Source organism: Biomphalaria glabrata, chromosome 2 (genome assembly GCF_947242115.1).
Source record: "Biomphalaria glabrata chromosome 2, xgBioGlab47.1, whole genome shotgun sequence".
In the NCBI taxonomy this organism is placed as follows: domain Eukaryota; kingdom Metazoa; phylum Mollusca; class Gastropoda; family Planorbidae; genus Biomphalaria; species Biomphalaria glabrata.
This window is the reverse complement of record NC_074712.1, coordinates 27,425,425-27,446,767: the sequence shown is the minus strand read 5'-3', so window position 1 is coordinate 27,446,767 and position 21,343 is coordinate 27,425,425. Positions and strand designations below refer to the sequence as shown.

The 21,343-nt window shown below is 34.8% G+C and overlaps 1 protein-coding gene across 1 annotated transcript in view; it reads left to right on the top strand.

The window, feature by feature from the left end:
• The window catches only part of LOC129924540 (uncharacterized), a 34,644-nt gene extending 14,430 nt beyond the window's left edge, over positions 1-20,214 (top strand). Inside the window, exons 5-7 of the mRNA XM_056019797.1 lie at positions 5,493-5,785; positions 5,875-6,097; positions 11,902-20,214. Coding sequence (XP_055875772.1) covers positions 5,493-5,785; positions 5,875-6,097; positions 11,902-12,037 — 652 coding nt within the window. The 3' untranslated portion in view covers positions 12,038-20,214. The remainder of the gene's footprint in view (positions 1-5,492; positions 5,786-5,874; positions 6,098-11,901) is intronic.
• Positions 20,215-21,343: the final 1,129 nt, after the last annotated feature.

The window sequence follows — 21,343 nt, the reverse complement described above, 5'->3', positions numbered from 1 at the left end:
TGTGTACTAAGCCTATGACACACTTACACGTAAATATATGGAACGTAACTCCACAGATGCAGACGAGGAAAGTTTAATTACACAAAATAAATAACAATAAATACTGGCTGCTCATGCCATGTAGACAAAGTAATCACATCAATGAAATATTACTAATATTAATCCTAAGAAATCTTTTAAGTTAACACTTGATCAAATTAGTCACAGTATACATTACAGACAGAGAAAACTATATTACAACCACTCTCTGCTGGAGTTCTTCACTAACTGATTAACATTGACCATAGATCTATAAAATCTAGTTTTAATCTGTAGTCTATGTAATCATGAATATTCATGTTGAATTCGAATTGTAACTGTAGAATCAGTATAGATCTACTTCTAGATTATATATCTAGGTTATAAATATAGACTAAGACTGCTTTATTGATCCTTATGAAAATTTGTTGTGATTACAAGGACAACACAACAGAAACATACACATAAATAGAACATACATAACATAAAGAGCTCACGAACCAGTTTTTGAACAGTTTTGTTCTTATCTTGATTGATAGAAGTCGCCCACTTCGTGAAGTCTGGCATAGTTATGATGAAGCGGGTGGTTGTTGTCTTCCAAGATTTTTGCGATATTTATGAGACATTTCTGTTCAAAACTTTCCTTTAAATAAGGTAATTTTGTGCGTGTGATTTTTGATGCCCTTTTTATAATGTTTTCTAGGCGGCGCAACTGTTGAGATAAAGCGTTGCCTTGCCAAAAAGTATTCCGTATGTTAGCAGATTTTGTATAGTCGCGCTGTAAACATTTTATAGGATCTTATTTTCTTTTAAGCTGCTGAGTTTATATAGAAAAAATAGTCACTGGGCTGTTTTTTTTGTCAGAGTTCCAAGTGTGGTATTCCCATAAGGACTAGTTAACAATGATTACTCTTAGATATTTATATGACTTTACTTGCTCTATTGATGTGGTCATTATCTGGAGTTTGTGTATCATCTGTTTTTTTCTTTCTGAAATCTATTATAAGTTTTCAGAGGTGCCCCAAGGAAACGCTTTAAAGACCAGCTTATGCGCCAACTTGCCTTAGCAGACATAGAAAAGAGCACATGGTTGCATGCGGGTCAGAATGAGACAGACAGCTGGAGGTCACTTACAAAGGCTTTGGGTTGCACATTTGAGACCAAAAGCAAAACCGCTGCCGAGGACAGACGCAGACAGCAAAAAAAATCTTAATCGACCTCAGGCGGACAATGGTTATGCTTGAACTGGTTGTGGGAAAATATGTAGGTCACAGCTGGGGCTGCGTGTCTACGGGAAAAAATGCATTCATCATTAATCTTCGGAATTGACGACAAGCTGTTTTTTATTATTTTATTAGTATATTAGGTCTTGGCGTTGAAAAGTTATCTATAAGTAGAAGTATATTCAATATTCAATATTCAATATTGTATAGTTCGTAATTCTACTGAGTCTGATCTATACTAGCTATAGAATTATTCTAGATCTAGATCTAGACTCTATATAGAATAATCTAGATAGTAGATGTAGAATTATCCTAATTAAACTTTAGTCAGGTATAGCTAGATCTAGACTTATGACAATTTAGTCTTAAGATAGAATCTAAATTTTTAAACTAGATTCAATTTGACATGTAGTATACTTAATGTCATTGTCATTGGTTCCGAATATTAATGATGAGTGCAATTTTTACTATTTATTTGAATGTTTTACGAATCACATGTGCCCATGTGGTGATATGACTTCGCCTACGTTATACGCAGAACCGTGAATGGCTTGAACGGTATACGCGGAACCTATTGCGACTTGAAGGCTTTTGTAAGACTAATACTAAGACTGCTTTATTGATCCATATAAAAATTGTTGTGATTACAAGAACTCGCTTCTCATATAAAGACAACACAATAGAAACATGTACTTAAATAGAACTGACACAACATCAAGAGCTCATTCAGCGATTATTCTGATGTTAGTACCAGATGCCAAAAAATATGTAGATTCTAAAATTCTAGAACAATAGATCTATTCCTTCCTCCTTCCACTTAGTTTATTAACATAAATCTACTAATCTTATAATAGTATTACAGAGATGTAATTTAGATCTATACGGTGTTAGCAAATATCGTTACACTAAAACCGAACCTGGGTTCTTCTAAAATTAGATACTTGGTTTGTAATAGTAAAAAAGCATCTACCTAAAAAAATCGTAAATAGAAAGCAAATACCTATATTTATTGTAGTATAAATAGGTTTGCGATTTTATATTATATAACTTTCCTAACTTCTTCTATAGAGAAATGACATTTGTCATTTCTTTTACTGAAAATCTGGGCTATTCCAGTCTGAAACATACAATTTTAATGTGCAGCAACTAAGCCCATTGAAAACTATCACCAATAGTGCACCTTAGTTTAAGAAAAAAAAAAACATCAAGAACTGTCGAATGATAAGAAATATTCAAGCCATGGTATACTTTTTCTTGAAAAAAAAATATCGAAACAAATTGACAACAGATATAAACAGACATATTCATAGTTCTTTAATTTTGTGAGCCACAATTCGATTCTAAACAATAAAAACATAAAAAATACACTTTCTAAAAAGAAAAAAGGTTCATTTATACAACTTAAACTTTAATAAATATTTTTTAAAAATTGGTTCAAAACGGTTATTGAACCAGTGATTATGACACCTTCAGTTACGTGAACGTATTTTGATGTCTTTTTACCAATTCAGCCACAGAAAAATCGTATTTTTTGTGATTCTTCATTGATATTATCATTACATGGACATCTAAATCTAATACTAGACCTAGACTTTTTGGTTTAGAACTGTTAAAATCTAGTATAGATATAGATCTACTTCTAGAAATAAAATGTACATGTAATCTATATTAAAATTACGTAAAAAATGTTAGTAAACTTAAGATACTCTATAAAATAAAATAGAAGCAACTTCAAAATTATCCTGTTATAATATAATTTTGGAACAGTAAGGCTGACTACGCCATGCATTTGTTTTTAGTCAAGCCAAATTTACAGGTATTTGTTTTTTTTACAGTGAAAAATTATAACGGTCATGTTAGCAACGAACTAGTAACTCTTTTCTCAGCAACTTTTTAACTGTTAAATTTTTAGGTACATCGTTGGAGGCATGTTTGAGATCAGCTGTCTGTGTTCCTGGATCCAAGTTTATGTTCTAAAAATATATTTGAATAAATTTTAATAAAATTAAATTATCTTTCTTTGCTAACTTAATAATATTCCTTAGATCTATATATTGTTTTATAAGTGGTGTAGTTTTATTTCAAAAATGGCTTGCATATTTAAAAACAACAACAACTAGAACTTTGTAAGCTTCAAAATATTGTAACATTGGAATTGTATCACTTTTTTAGTTTTTAACATATTATTGTTAAGGACAAACGTACGCACAGACCAATCTGACAAAATTTATAGCGGCTTTTCTTTTTTTTAAATCTGCTAATGACATGAAGTTCTAAATAATTCAAAGACTAATTAGACAGATATTTCAAATCGTGGCTTGTTATTTTTCGACGTTATATATATATATATATATATATATATATATATATATATATATATATATATATATATATATATATATATATATATATATATATATATATATAATGACAATGTTTATGTTATATGTACGTCATATATATATATATATATATATATGACGTACATATAACATAAACATTGACATTATATATATATATATATATATCATCATCATCATCATCATCATCATCACTCCTTTGAGTTCCTCATGGAACATAGGGTCTCGACAAAAACACACCACTCTCCACGGTCTCTTGCTAGTTTTTTTATGGTTTCCCAGCTCTTTTCGGTCTTCTCTGCTTCTTCAAGTACGCTGCGTCGCCATGTTCTTTTTGGTCTTCCTCTGCGACTTGTTCCCTGAGGGTTTCACTCTAAGGCCTGCCTAGCTCTGTTGCTGGTATCTTTTCTAAGGGTGTGACCAATCCATCTCCACTTCCTCTCTAAGAACTGCACTTCTATATTTTTCTGTCCACTCATCTCCCACAGTTTGGTGTTTTCTACTTTGTCATACCAGTGTATTCTTAGGATATTTCTCAGGCATCTGGTTATGAAGGTTTGTATTTTTTTAATTATTTTTTGTGTGTGGCTTCAGTTGTTCTCCATGTTTCAGAACCATACAGTAGGGGAGCCTTGACATTAGAGTTCAAGATTCTTAGTTTAGTTTTGTTTAAGATGTGAGGAGATTTCCAGGTTGGTTTTAGCTGTGTAAATGTCTAATGCGCTAGATTTATTCGGCGTTTAATGTCTTCATCTGTTCCACGAGTTCAACCTGATATACTGACTACACTTCCAAGGTATATAAAATTATCTACTTGGTCTATGGTCTGAGAATCCAGTACTGTCTTCAATTTGTTTATTGTTTATTTTAAGTACTTTATTTTTTTTTGGTGGTTTATTTTGAGGCCTACTCTTTTTCCTACTTCACTTTTCTTGCATATCCTGTAGTCTGTGATAATAGGGCTATGTCATCAGCGAATTCCAGATCTTCCAGCTTTGTGTGAAAGTCCATTGGATTCCTTTCCCTGAATTAGAGTAGGCTTCTTTTGTGACCCAATCCAATACTAGAAGGAACAGGAGTGGTGAAAGAAGACATTCCTGTTTGACTCCTGTTGTGACTGGAAATTCTTCTGACAGCTTGCCACAGTGGGTTACTTTGAAGGTGAAACCATCATAAAGGTTCTTGATTATGGTTATTATTTTATTGGGGATCCCATAATGTCTCATTACAGTCTAGATAGATTCTCTGTCGACACTATCAAAAGCTTTTTTAAAGTCGACAAAAGTTGCATAGAAAGGAGATTGCCATTCGACACATTGTTCTACAGTTATTCTGAGTGTAGCTATTTGGTCAGCACAAGATCTCCCTTTTCTGAATCTGGCCTGTTCTTCTCTTAAGTGTTTATCACATGCTCCCTTTATTATGTTTAGTAGGATTCTGCTGAAAATCTTGCTTGGTACTGACAACAAAGTAATGCCTCGCCATTTCTCACATTGTGATAGATCTCCACTCTTTGGCATTTTTATTAGCAAGCCTTTTTTCCAGTCACCCGGAGGTGTTTCTGTTAACCAAATTTTGTTGAATAGTTTGTGCATTTGGTCAACTATTTCACTTTCTTCTTCTTTTAGGACGGGTGGTATGTTGTTAATTCCAGCAGGTTTACCTGACTTCATTTGTTTGAGTGATATATACATATATGACGTACATATATGTGTGTGTGTGAGTGTGTGTGTGTTATGCAAACTGGGTGTTATGCCAAGTTTTCATACAGTATTTTAGCATGTAAGCAAATATGAACACAAATTCACAACTACATTTATATTTTAAAATTCAGAAAAGCGAACATTCCAGGATTTACTGCCTAATTATAATAATTACTTTTTTTTTCCAGAACTGGTCCCAGTACTCTATGTACTTGTATAGGTATTTTGACACATTTAGTTTGGCTTTGGCACTTCACTTGGAGTTTTCTGTGTAGTCTTCACATGTTTAGAGTCTTTACCTACAAGGTTCCAAGTGGTTCAAGAAATGATGGACTATGTGCTCATATCTTCAAACAGATACTTTTATCGTTAATAAGTCCTGTTTTAATTGTCACTGCGGTCTTGATCACGTCACATTTTATGTCAAACAGCCTTGGCTATGGCCGACATTTGTGTTACTTGGACTCAGCTCTTCTCATAGGTCTGTATTATTTCAGTGTCCTTGGTTTTCATTGCATTGTCTTGTTTATTTTAAAGAACTTGTATTATTTAAATAAATTCTATCTTCAGGTGTCTCCACGGTCTTTCCAATCTGTTTGGTTTCCTTGTGTAATTTAACGTTTCTGGGACTAACAATTGCAAGTATTAACAGGGTCGATTCGCTCGTTACTTTTGATTTTGTCAAGAGAACTCAGTACAACAGCTGTATACTTTACGCAAAGTTGTCTTCAGTGACCGGAATCTACTGGATTGTCACCATTGTGGCTGAGGCTTTAGATAATGATGTTCTAAGGTGAGATTGTATACATGTTCGTAAAAATTGTTAAGCGCATCTTCTAATGCTATAGTATTCTCGATTAGCTCATATCTCATCTCGCCTGTGGACCTGTAGGGGGCAAGAGAATCTGGGTAAAGATATCTTCATCATCACCATTATCATTCAATTCCATTTGAATGAGGGCTTGAGAGGCTCAAATCTCCTTTTCCAAAGGCCCTGGACAGAAACCCTGCTCTTTTCGCGTAGTGCATTCACGTCAACTTACAGGTCGAGAATTTTTGGTTACCTACGACTGTCGGGACGGAGATTAGCAAGTCTGGGGGGGGGGGGCAGTCATACAGAATATGAGCCACAGAAGCATCTAGACTTAAACTAATTAGTGATTTTTTTGTGAGTAGAGCAAATCAGTACATTTTGATCTTGCTATTGAGAGCATATTTTTTTTTATAAATGTGATTTTGTATTTCTGATATTGGAAATCTTGACTTAGTTAAATGCCCCATTACCAATGGTGTTCATGAATTAGTAGAAGATTTTATCTTCTATCATTGTTACCTTTTATACGAATGACTTGATACACACCAGAAGTAACAGTGTCTGATGATCACAAATGCCCAACATGAGACTTCAGATGTGTATCTAGCATTAGTCTCTTGCTCACTTTAGAAGTTTTAAAGAACAATGTATTCTCTTGAGACTTAAGAGAGAGAGAGAAAGAGAAAGAGAGAGAGAGAGAGGTGTTTGTGAGAGAGAGAGATGTGTGTGAGAGAGAGAGAGATGTGTGTGTGAGAGAGAGAGAGATGTGTGTGTGAGAGAGAGAGATGTGTGTGTGAGAGAGAGATGTGTGTGTGAGAGAGAGAGATGTGTGTGTGAGAGAGAGATGTATGTGTGAGAGAGAAAGATGTGTGTGTGAGAGAGAGATGTGTGTGTGAGAGAGAGATGTGTGTGTGAGAGAGAGATGTGTGTGTGTGAGAGAGAGATGTGTGTGTGAGAGAGAGAGATGTGTGTGTGAGAGAGAGATGTGTGAGAGAGAGAGAGAGATGTGTGTGTGGGAGAGAGATGTGTGTGTGTGTGAGAGAGAGATGTGTGTGTGTGATAGAGAGAGATGTGTGTGTGAGAGAGAGAGATGTGTGTGTGAGAGTGAGAGATGTGTGTGTGTGAGAGAGAGATAATGGGTATAGTTAGTTGGACAGAGCCCGAAGCAATACATTGCATGAATGAACCAAGTAGGATTGGGGTTTTGGTTATTTGGTGACCATAGTATTTCCCTAGAGAATTCGAATATAAGATTAAGCATTAAGCATTTTACATTTTGTAAAGACCAGGAGAGGCTTGGTAAAGCTTCCGAACCGAGCGTCCCGGGTTTGAATCCTGGTGAAGACTGGGATTTTCAACTTCGGAATCCTTGGGCGCCTCTGAGTCTACCCAGCTCTAATGGGTACCTGACATTAGTTGGGCTTAAAAAAGGCGGTTGGTCGTTGTGCTGGCTACATGACACCCTCGTTAACCGTAATAGAGGCCCCCGAAATGGGAAAAGACGCTCCGTCCGTCCCGTTTAGATCTCGTAAACTAGAAAAGATATTGAAATTGTGGCAAGGAACACAGACCACGTCAGTGCCCAGCTTATGGGGAAACCTGCCACAAATGTCATAAAAAAGGTCATTTTTCGTCAGTGTGCAGATCAAAGCCTGTAAGTATAGTGAAGTCAGAAGGTCGAGATGACTCCGTTGAGGAAATAATTTTTCATCGGCAGTATTGGCTCCCATAGTCTAAGCAACGAATGGAACTCACTCATCACTGTTGAAAACAAACAAGTCAACATTCACGTTGGATACTGGAGCACAAGTCAATATTCTCCCATACAGAATCTTCAAGCAATTAAAAAAAAAAGAAACTTCTCAAATCAACATCCAAACTTACTACTTACAGTGGAGAAAGATTGAAGGTTGTTGGCAAAGCACACATTAAATGTACTGTTACAAAGTAAGACAGACATAATAGAATTTCAAATTGTGGAGACACATTCAAAGCCAATTATGGGTCTACCAGGCTGCCAACAAATGAATTTAATCAGAAGAGTTGACTTTATAGAGGACGATACACTCTCAGGCTACGCAGATGTATTTACTGGCTTAGGCTGCATTGAAGACGAATATACTATAAAGGTCAATTCCAACATTAAACCTGTTGTACACGCATCAAGGAAAGTGCCAGCGGCACTACGTAAGGAATTAAAAAATGAATTGAGAAGAATGAAAGATGAGGGTGTCATTGAAAAAGTAGATCATCCCACTGCATGGGTCAACTCACTTGTTATTGTTGAAAAGAAAGGAGGCGGATTAAGGATATGTCTAGACCTTAGAGACCTCAACAAAGCCATTCAAAGAGAACACTATCAATTACCTACTATAGAAGAAATAGCTAGTCGACTAAGTGGCAGTCAAGTGTTCACGGTATTAGATGCCAACTCTGCCTTTTGGCAAATCAAATTAGACAAGAGCTGTACAGATCTAACAAATTTTAACACACCTTTTGGTCGCTACAAGTTCCTTCGTCTACCATTTGGGCTAAACTCTTCTGCAGAAGTATTTGCAAAACGTTTCCACCAAGCTTTCGACGTTATACAAGGTGTTGAGACATACATGGACGAAATACTGATAGCAGGTAGAACAATAGAAGAGCATGATGATAGACTTAGGCAAGTTCTTGACATAGCAAGAAGGAAAGGAATCAAACTGAAGCCATCTAAATGTAGCCTTAGAGTACGACAAGTCAAGTTTGTAGGACATATCATTACAGATAGTGGAATAAAGCCTGATGACTCAAAGATTGAAGCAATACAATCCATGCCATATCCTACAGATCGCAAGGAACTAGAAAGATTTTTGGGTATGATTAATTATCTTGGTAAATTCTTACAGAACTTGTCAGAAATAACTGCCCCATTAAGAGAGTTACTTAAACAAGACAACGAGTGGATATGGTTGGAACAACAAAAGAAGGCTGTTGATTATTTAAAGAGTTTGATCACAACCGCCCCAGTTTTAGCCTTTTATGATGTTTCACAGCCAGTCATATTGTCAGTGGATGCTTCACAGGAGGGACTTGGAGCAGTATTAATGCAGAATGAAAGGCCAGTGGCTTATGCCTCAAGATCTCTTACAGACTGTGAAAAACGTAATGCACAAATAGAAAAAGAAATGCTTGCCATTGTCTTTGGAGTTGAACATTTCCATTACTAAGTGTATGGACGTCCAATAAAGGTTGAAACAGATCACAAACCTTTGGAAGCGATTATCAAAAAGCCTTTGGCATCTACACCACCTAGGCTTCAGCGGATGCTTCTTCGACTAATGAAATATGAAATACTGCTGGAATACAAGCAAGGCAAAGAAATGTCTATTCCAGACACACTGTCAATAGCATCTCTACCAATCAAATGTCCCTCAAGTGATGACTGGGATGCACAATTTCATCTGATCGTCAATAGTTTACCAATGTCAGATGAATACATGAACATTTTTCAGCAGGCCACTGCAGATGATGCTGTTTTAAGGCTGTTAAAGAATAATATTATGATAGGCTGGCCAAACAAGAGAGCTGAAATTCCACAAGAAATTCGAGCATATTCAGGATTTAAAGAAGAACTTAGTGAAAGCAATGGTTTACTTTTTAAAAGAGAAAGATTAATAGTACCAAAAGTATTGCAAAAAGAAATGCTTCAAAGACTGCACCAAGGTCACCTTGGGTGAGATAGAGGTCTTGTTACAGCTAAGGAGGTGTTCTTCTGGCCTGGAATGTCTAAGCAGATTATAGACATGGTATCAACATGTGCAGTGTGTAAGGAACACCAGAAGTCCCAGCAAAAGGAGCCATTGGTACCACATGATACTCCTATACTTCCTTGGGAAAAAATTGGAGCTGATAATTTTGAGTATCTCGGTAAAAACTATTTGCTACTTGTAGATTACTATAGTAATTTTTTTGAGATAAATCTTATCCCAACACTAAAGGCTTCAGATGTGATCATACATATGAAATCACAATTTGCTCGACATGGTATTCCAAGGAAAGTAATTAGTGACAATGGACCCTCATTTGCTTGTCAAGAATTTCTGAAATTTTCTAAAAGCTGGGGATTTAAGCACATTACTTCTAGCCCCAGATTTCCACAATCTAATGTTATGGCAGAACGGGCCATACAAACAGTGAAACAGCTTCTAAATAAAGCTAGAACGTCGGGTCAAGACCCATATATGGCCCTCTTGCAATTTCGAAATGCTCCACGCCCTGATGGACCTTCACCTGCACGGCTGCTCATGGGCCGCCGTCTGAGGACAAATCTTCCGACAACGGAGGCCTATCTCAGACCTCCAATCCCAGACAAAAAAGAAAATGCTTGGAAAACAAGAAAAAGTAATCAAGCAAAATATTACAACAAAACGGCGAGACGCACCGAGCGACCACACATTCAGCCTGGGAGCAAAGTGTGGATGCAAAAGAAGCCTGGCGATTTATGGGAACCAGCAGTGGTCATCTCAGAAGCAGAGACCCCGAGATCATACTGGGTAAAAACACCGAATGGGATAACTTACCGAAGAAATAGAAGGATGTTAAGAGAGACATGTACAAAATCAAGGGTCATGCCTGATATTTTTGAAATGGACACCCCAGAGACAGTCATTAATGGTCAAACCATACAGCCATAGAACGTGAGCGATACAAATGTGCAGGAACAGACTAACACTACCAATACGCCGCCAGTAATAACTCGATATGGTAGGCAAGTTCGGCCACCAGTACGTTACCCTGACGCAGATAATTAGATACATGTATATCTTTTTATTATTATGCAATTTGTATATAATTAATGTCTATTTGTAAACCTAGACTGTTGTTGTTTTTTTTACTACACATTTTATAATTTATATTGTTACTATTGATAATATTAACAATTGAACATTCTGTTGTGTTAAACATGTATTCAGTTTACTCATTTGTTTATAGTGAGACAGAAATCATTTGTATAGTCAATTGATATCTCAAAGCTTTTAAGGAGGGAGATGTGATAGTAAGTGTTTGTGTTTTGCCTGGCTGGTAGTGCAGTGTGTGTGCCTGTGTATGAAATGACCAGTGGACCTTGAGTGTACATGCTTGAGTGAACAGCAGTGTGTCAGGGACTGTGTGTAAAAGGAAGTCAGAGTATAGAGAACAAGTGGCTGGAGTAAAGAGCATAAATATGGACGAATAAAATCATTGTGTTTATTAAAGCTCGTGTTGTTTTAGTCTATTACAATATTCTTTTTGACTGCCCCAGACTTGCTGATCAACAGCTGTGGGAAACAAAAAAATTCTCGACCTGTACGGTGATATGTTTGCACTACGCCAAACAGCAGGGTTTCTGTCCAAGGCTTTTGCAAGAGAGGATTTGAGCCTTTCAAGCACTTACTCAAATGGAGTTTGATGTTCATGATGATGATGAGTGCTTGAGTTTTAGCATAATTCAGTTTGTTGATGTCTGTTGTGTGTAGAAAGTCAGTGTTTAATGACAGTTAATCAACTTAATATTATTTTAAAAGTTACTGAGCTCTTAACACATAGCTTTTATGAGAGGTCAACAAGAAAACACAAAGGTAACAACAACATCCTCAAGACTCTCTTTGTAATGTTGTTTATTTTCTCTGTAATAACATACTTTAAAGGGTAAGTTTTTTAAATGTGATTTTGGTGTTTAGTGTTCTGCAAGATTTGTTTTAATGTCTATAAATTAAGCGATTTTTTTTTAAACCAGTCAACTTTTTACATTTTTTTCTTCTAAGAATCATCTCAATCTTACTGAACGGACTTCAAGGTGTTTCAATATTTATCTCTTACACTTGTAACAAGAAAGTCTATCAAATGTATTTCAAATCAGCGAAATTGCCAAGTGTATCACCAGCTCAAGACACTTCCTAGACAGATAATTAAAATAAATATAAAATAATTGTAAAATGAAAATATGTTAGCTGTTAGCTAATGAAAATAAAAATTAACAGAACATAAAAATATTTCCAAAAATAAATTATTATTTTATAAATTTATTGATTTCTCTAAGTACGCTTACTTCGCTTTTAATACTAATACAAGTTATATTTAAAACAAAAATATTACTTCGCCTCTATTCTCTCCTCCTACAACAACCACGTGGTTATTATGACTCCATCTTTCTTGGAAAAGAATGGATGCTCCCAGATGAGTCACTGGCTTTGGTTACGTCTTGAGATGGGGCAGAATCTAGAGTGACTGATCAGGCCTATTCTGGAGCGGCAGAGTTTACCACAGTTCGTGCATCTGTCCTAGGGCTAGCTGACAGCAGCTTTTTTTTTTCTTTCTCTTGGCTAAAGCTTTGCACTCGGCGAAGTTCGTACCAGCACGTACAGTTTGTCTTCATGCTGTCCGGTCTTGGGCTATATCCTCCCACATAATTTGGTCGATGTCGTGGCTCTTATGTCTCTCTTGCAGACATATCTGTAGGTTAGTCTTTGGATGCCCTTGGGTCTGACTTCCTCTGCAAGCTCAGTGTATAGGATGTCTTTAAGAAGTCTTCCATCTGGCATGCGAGTGACATGACCGAGGCAGCGTAGTCTTCTCCGCTGAAGGAGAGCATAGATGCTAAGCATATTGGCCCGTTTCAAAACTTCCTGGTTGGTAACATGATCCCTCCAGGTGATGCACATTATGTGTCGCAGGTAGCGTAGCTGGAAGCTTTTTAATCTGTGTCAGCTCAGTGTCTAAATCTAGATTGACGGCTATTGTTGTTCCCAAATATGTCAATTCCTACACCACCATAAGTTTGTGATTTCCAATATGTATTGCTGGTATATCTGCGATATACTTGTGCCAGGATTTCGGTCTTGGGGAGGCTTATTGTAAGGCTAAACTCTTGACAAGCAGCTGCCAGAGCATTCACTAGACTCTGTAATCCTTCTTGTGAATGAGATATGAGTGCCGCATCATCGGCGAACAACAGTTCCCTAATAGAGATACGCTGTCTCTTTGTTTTGGCTTTAAGGCGTGCCAGGCTGAATAGCTTTCCATCGGATCTACTTGGTTATACCCTTGCGTAAATTAAATATAGTCAGACTACTAAAAAACATTCTAGTTGGGTAATAGAGTTTAGAGACATATTTCTAGTATTGGTATTTTGTATTGATAAATTATAAAAGTACTATAATCATACGTACATTTTGTCACTAATTAATCCTAGTAGTCCAGTTGCAATAGTTTTACATAAAAAGGGTTGCAAAATGCTCATTTTTTTCTTTGATAATTCTGTTACTGTTTGGACTGTGATTCTGAAGCTTGTATTTTTCTCTTAGATTTTGAGTTAAATTTAATCAAGAATAATACGTTGACTAAATCTAAATCTAGTTCTAGCGCCAATTATTGTGATGGTAAGACAACATCCATTTTTGGTTTGTTGACAGTAGAAAGAATTTGTATTCATGCCATTAGATCCAGAATGGAGATCTATATTGTAAACGTTTCGTCCATTGTAATCTGTATTGTTTACTATTTATTGTCAGTGGCTTCCTTAGCCCTGGAATGCTTTAAAGTCTTTAAAACAAAAAGGATTGCGATACTATTTTTTTTACTTTGTTAACAAAAACGTTTTTGTCTTTTATTTTCCTGTCACGAGCATGTCAGGCAGTTTGCTCGTTATTTTTCTTCTATAAATTTTGATACTACATCCCGTTGTTAGTAGGCAGAACTTTGTATAAATAGTGAGCCAACACCGCGTAGTTAGTAGGCAGAACTTTGTATAAATAGTGAGCCAACACCGCGTAGTTACTAAGCTTACTTCTAAATAAATAGTGACGATAAACCACATAGTTAGTATGCCTACTTTTGAAGAAATACTTAGGTTACGCCGTGAAGTTAGAAGTTCTACTTTTGTATGAATAGTGAGGTTACACCAAGTAGCTAGTAGACCTACTGTTGTATAAATAGTGAGGTTAGAACACGTAGTTAGTAGGACTAATTTTGTATAAATAGTGAGGTTACATCATGTAGTTACTAATTGTAATTTTTTCTATATACGAAATCCACAAGGAGTAGTTAGAAGGACTACTTTTAAATAAATAGCGAAGTTATACCTCGTTGTCAGGAGGCCAACTTTGTATAAAGTATAAATAGTGAGGTTATGCCATTTAGCTGGAAGGCCTACTTTACTAAAAAACAAGGTTACAAAGAGAGTTTGTGTTACACAAACTCAGAGGCGGCCCCCGTCGAAGTCGGATCCCTGTCGGAGATATTATTCCTTTTTTAACGAGGCTTAATAAACATTACTATACCGAGTTCTTTTTTCATTTCATTTAAAGAATTAATTCCATATAACGTCAGAGGGAAAAAAAAAACTACGTCACACGGCCTAGCTAGACTAAAAATCGCTTTCATCCATACGAGCCATTTATCGAGTGTTCATTGACTTTGGTGCACCGAGTGCGTTCTTTAAGCATTTCATTTAAAGAATTCATTCCATATGACGTCAAAGGAAAAAAAAACACTACGTCACACGGCCTAGCTAGAATAAAAATCGCCTTCATCATTACGAGCCATTACGAGCCATTTATCGAGTGTTCATAGACATTGGTGCACCGAGTGCGTTCTTTTAGCATTTCTTTTAAAGAATTCATTCCATATGACGTCAAAGGAAAAAAAAACACTACGTCACACGGCTTAGTTAGACTAAAATATGTTTTCATTAATACAAGCAATTTTTCGAGTGTTCATAGACATTGGTGCACCGAGTGCGTTCTTTTAACATTACATTTAAAGAGTCCATTCATATGACGTCAAAGAAAAAAAAATTCCATTACCTCACAATAGGCTAGTACCGGTACCATAAAAAAAATGTCTTCATTTACACGAGATATTTAACGAGGGTTCATAGACATTGGTGCACTGAGTTCTAATAGAATTTATTTAAAAAGGATCAAAGCCGCATTGTTTTTGCGTTTTGTCTGTCAGTCGGTCTGTCCGTCATCTTGATATAAAAAAAAACAACAACTAAAAGTTATTAAAAATTGATTAACCTTTATTCTACGTTTCAAAACATCGCAATAATTTTTAGATATGAACACAATTGAAAAGTTCATATTATAGATTGTTATTAATTAGAAGAGGGAGTTCAAACAATTATTTGGCGTTAGTAGATTTTTATATAAATTCGGAAATTTCTGGCGACGATTTGTAAGAAACAAAATCCGGAACTTTCTTTATCGATTACAAAACTTCTATGTTATGTTTTAGCAAAAAAATTAAATGTCTAAAAAGTAATTTTCAGTAATCAATTCTAGTAAATTACTTTTTTTTAAAGCCCTGAACAACCTATTGTCGATATTTTTAAAATTTGTTTAAAGATGAAAATACGGAACAATTTGATATTGATAACCAAATTATAGTGACGCATTGTCATCCAGGGGGGCTGAGGGCTTTGCACTGGGGTTTTATGCCTTCTCATGTGGCTGGTGAGACCTATGTGAGTCTGGAATGTTCGGCCGCACACTGGGCAGGTTATTCCAGCTGGAGCTAGTGTCATTGGCCTTGCTTTTCTTCTCTGGCGTTTTTCTTCTACCAGCATTGTTTTCTTTTCCTCATCAACCTGTGCGCAAGTTTGCACAGCGCGACGCCTTGATGCTTTGTCGTATGCCTCTGTCTCCCAGGTGCCTGTGTCTATGCTGAACGCCTTCAGAGAAGCTTTGAGGGTGTCCCTGAAGCCCTTTCTTTGACAACCTTACGAGCGCTTTCATTCACCTAGTTGGCCATACAAGAGTCGTTTAGGGATGCGATGGTCTTCCATTATGCAGACGTGTCCTGCCCATCGCAGCTGGGACTGCATCAGGATTGTGTGGATTCGCAGACACGCTATTTGAAGGACTTCAGCATCTGGTATTTTGTCTTGCCATTTGACATTCAGTATTTTTCTCAGACATGTCATATCTATGCAAGCAGATTTTTAAAAAAAAATGCCACTTTTAAATAAAAAAAAACTTCAGTGGAGGTAAGTTTTTAAATAGGTCACAGACTTCTTTATTAATAACTCAAGCTTCATTTATAGATTTGCGCATTGGCACGAAAAATTTACATCTAAGGTCACAATGGAAAATAATAAATTTATTAATATAAAATATATTTTCCATTTAATAACTAACTCATGGAATGAAATACTGATTGAGATGTCGTTTTTGTAAAAGAATTTTAATTCGAAATTTGCTTTAGTTATAAGTTAAAAAAAAACGAACTACTTTAATAGCGATCAGTTTTGACATCTTAACTATACACTTGACAGTCTTAAGAAGACTAAATAGAGCTCAGATCTTGATATATTTATAATTAATATAATATAAATGTATTAATAATTTCAACGAAACTTCTGACTTTTTAAGGTTGCAGATTTATCTATATTATAAAGTAGAATGTGAGGGGTATGTATGTATGTATGTTACTTATAGACATCAAAACCGCTTGACCAATCTTGATAAAACTAGGCAGGAATGTTCCTTGGGTACCAACTTAGACCTTAGTGAATGTATTGTAGCCCTAAAACAAATGTAAGACCCTCAAAAAAAAAAAGTTGTCCGACTCTATTACAGCTATAGTATTTTATGGATCTAGGCCATGTCTACAATGTTGACATGAGAAAAGATAGAAAGGATTTAGACCTAGATCTAATTTTAAAAAATACACTTTGCGCATATAGTTTTTTACTTTGACACATGAAAAGACAAAAGAAGATCCATTGATTTCATTATATAATAAAATCAACCTTCAATTTTGTGTTTCAAAAGCATTTTTTACATTAATTAGTTCCTTATATCTGTGATTACAGATTTCCTGACGAACATTCTTTCATTAGACAATTCCGTAATGAATCGCTTACTAAATATTAATTCGTTTAATTGTTTACTTTATAATCCCATCCCTAGATCTAAAACTCTAATTCAACTCTAAGATGATAAAACTTCTCTTCGCACAGATAGTTTTATACTTTAACACATAAACATATTAATTAAAGTCCATTCATTTCATATTTTGATCAAATAAACATTCAAATTTAGTTTTCTAAAGCTACATTCGCCTACGAAAGCTGCGAAGCCGAGTTGAGATAGGCCTAGATCTATATTCATTCATGAATCGCGTACTAAATATAATTTCGTTTAATTGTTCACTTTATAATTCCATTCATTTAACAAAGCTATCGCTCTTTTCGTTTTTAATAGATAAGAATGTGTCGACTTCGGGTAAACCCATTTTCGCAAACCTAATTTTATTTTCGTAGCGAAAGAGAAATAACGTGAAAGGATCATTAGCTAAGTTTAACATACATATAAATCCAATCCACTAGATTATCCAAAAGCATTTTTTACATAAATTAGTTCCTGATATCTACAGATTTCCTGGCGAACATTCTTTCATTAGACATTACCAAATGGTTACACATTAACACATCTCTCTTCTGAGGTCTGAGTCTATTCCTAGGCCTAGGTCTAAAACTCTTACTGAACTCTAAGATGATAAAACTTCTTTTCGCAAAGATAGTTTTATGCTTTAACACATAAACATACTAATTATTGTCCATTCATTTGATATTTTAATCAAATTAACATTCAAATTTGTTTTTCTAAAGCATTTTTAATACATTCGTTCGCTGTTCGCTAAAGCTGCGTAGCCGTGTTGAGATAGGCCTATATTCATTCATGAAAAAAAGTTTACGCATGCGCAGCACAGAACTCTAGATTAGTGTAGATTTAGATCTACGTCTACCTCAAGATCTACTTTATACTTTATACACATGAACATACAAAATTTAGTCTATTCATCTCAAATTTTAATCAAATATATGTAGGCCTACAAGCAAATGTTTTAATTTGAAAAAAAAAAATGGATTTAATTAAGCCTATTAGCAATTTTGATTTGATAGCTTCATTCACACTATTTTTACATTGACACATTCGCTTTACTTATTACATTATTATTTCGTTTAATTGTTTACAAAACACTCTCAGTGACTATATCGACAGTAATGCGCAAATAAAGACCCGCGGGTCGCGGGTAACATATGTCTAGTTTATTATATAAACAGTATCGGACACAAACAGCATAGTACACTATTACGCGATAACAAAAGGCATACTATTTCTGATCATTGTCCTAGGTCTAGTAATATTAAGATTAAACGCGTAAATTGATACGAATTATAGTCTACAACTAGATTATATATTGATATTCTAAATCTAGTCTAAATTCTATATCTAGATCTAATTTTCTATCTAGTTCTAATAATTTGTCTAGTTCTAAATCTAGCTGTATCGAGATCTAGATCTAAATCTAGATCTACTTTGTATGACAAATGGAAGGGGAGATATTAATTTTTATTAGCGAGGCTAAGTCTTAATTTGTGTGACCCAAGTCGTTACTAGCTCACTACCTAAAGTAGGTCAATAATTTTTTTTTTCGTGTTGCCACTTTATCTCATTTTGTAAGAAGAATTAATCTATTTTTAGGTTCTCTTTATTACTTGTTACATTTTTTTAATTTTGAATGTATGGAGACGCGTTGGCTGAGCTGTAAAGTGCTTGGCTTCTGAACTGGAGTTTTTTGGTTCCAATCCTGGTAATTACTGGTATTTAAACATTAGGGATCTTCAGGGCGCCTCTGAGTCTACCCAGCTCTAATGGGTACCTGACATTAGTTGCGGAAAAGTAAAGGTGGTTGGTCATTATGCTGGCCACATGATACCCTCGTAGAAACATAGAAACAGATGATGTTTACACGATCTGCCTTATATATCACAAGGACTTAATGAATATATATGTATATAAAACAACTTGTAATTGAAAAAGTACATGAGTTTGATAAAAATTCATTTGGAAAGATTTAAACATTGAAAGAGGAAAATTTTGTAATATTATTTTATTGCCTAATGATTTTTAAATGTTATTACTCTCGAGGATCAAAACAAGATTATGGCTTGAATATTTCTGGTCCATTGGTGAATTCGATGGGGGCCGCCACTAAGTTTGTGTGATAACACAAACTCTCATTGTAATCTTTTTTTTATTAGAAAAAAAGGTATCTCGATAAAAAAAAATCATTTAATTTATCCAACATGATACAGTGAGTGTATTCTTAGAAGATGTTGTAATTTTGTTTTCTTTATATGGTGATGTTTTATAATATGATGTGTTACCTGTATTGGTTTGTCAAGTAAATTTTTTATATGATAAATTTGTAAATTGGGATTTGCCTAATAATGTTTTTAAACATTGTGTAATTTCATAAAGTTATAGATTTTGAATTAGATAATAATGATTGATATTTAATTATGTTGTTGAAATTTTGTGTAATATTTTTTTTTTGCACATACAATCATTATTGCATTGTTAATATACATATGTATTCAATGAACTGATATTTATGAAAATATAGTTAAATCCTAGGTGTCACTTACATACAAAGACCGCCTCACGAATGAAGAGATTAGAAACATGATTAATACAGCAATTGGACCCCACGATGACCCCACGATGCTTATCACTCTCAAGAAAATGTAAACTCAAACTCTATTGACACATCATGAAGTTCTCGGGGCTCGTAAAGATTTTCCTTTAGGGAACAGTACCGGGCAGAAGATGAAGAGGAAGACAAAGAAAGCGATGGGAAGACAACATCAAAGAATGAACAGGCCTGTCAGGGAATACAATTCTATCAAATTTAAAGGACAGAGAGGAATGGAGAAAGACGGTTGATAGATCTTGCATAGTTTCCCGTCCAATAGACAAAACGATAGGAGAAGATGAAGGCAAAGTAAACTGTGACCTTGGCCTGACTGAATTTATTGCATGATTATCTAATTGATCTAATTGTTTTGTAAATGACCGAACTTTTATTTGACAGGTCAACAAATAAAGCTTTTCTTTTTTATTTTTTTTAGTTATGTTTCCGAGATGTTAACTGTCATGCTACAGTACATGTGTAGAATATGAAAAACTGCTTATTAATTGTTCTTTTATATTGAATTCCACTTATATGCATACTAAATAGATTTTTTCTCTTTAAAAAAAGTAAACAATTCTTTACAAACATGGTTGTTTTTGTATGATAGAGATTAATTAACTTTGTGTTATAATTTTTAAAAAAATTGACTAAAAATAATCTTAAGTAGTTGACATAAATGTATTAATAATATAGTAAATAATAATCGCTAGTACTAAATAGTTTCCCGTGTTTGTTTCTATTAATAGTAAATAGTAAAAATGGTGTATTTTATGAAAAAAAAATCCTTGCATAGTTGATTTTAAAAATTTAATTTTTTCGCTTTGAGAAAAAAAAAAGTTGCAACAGAAAGTTGCATCAGAACTTTGAACAGTCTAAAATATCATAATGTCGGATTTTCAATATCTTTTCTAGTATTCTAGTTTTCGACGAACGGAAGGACAGACCACACCCTTTTCGGGGGCCACTAAAAAAAAAGAAACTACTTTATATTATACATGATAAAAAGGTTTAGGTTATTTAACAAATGAAAAGTTTTCATGAGATCCCCATATTGATGAAATTATTAAAAATAAAATCAGGATTACGAAGATATTTGTGTTTTTACACAAACTTAGAGGCGGCCCACTTTGAAATCAACCAAGGACAAGGAATATTTAAGCAATGGCCTTGTTTTGTTCGTTTAAAGTAATACAATTTCAAAAAATCTTTTGGTGTTATTTTCATTTAAAAGGAAACAGGACAAAACTTCCTCAATAACTCGTATGTAATATGGATCTGAAATAGAGCTCTTTTGAAAGCAGAGCTGCGTTAACTGATCACCTAAAAACAGCACAAAAACCTTCCATAGACGTACCTGACCTCAACAGTTTTGATCGATATATTGGAGTGCAGCGCACTGAGGAATGAAAGTTGCGCTATACAAATAAATTTATAAAAATATTCGATAGTGATTCAAATGAAGTGCACATGATAATTCAATCAACAACTCACTAAGTGAATGGGGAATTCTATTGCATATGTTCACGAAACCTTATGTTCTTATATAAATTTTAGTTGGCTTGAAAGCTAAGCAATAAATTTAAAAATGAATGTATGAAATTTCAAACTGCTATCATGGTTACATAGTTTTGAACAGTTAAAGACGGTTCCAGACAAAATAGCGCGAATAAAATGGCGTGAACAAAATAGCACCAACAAAATAGCGCGCATTGTGCCGACAAA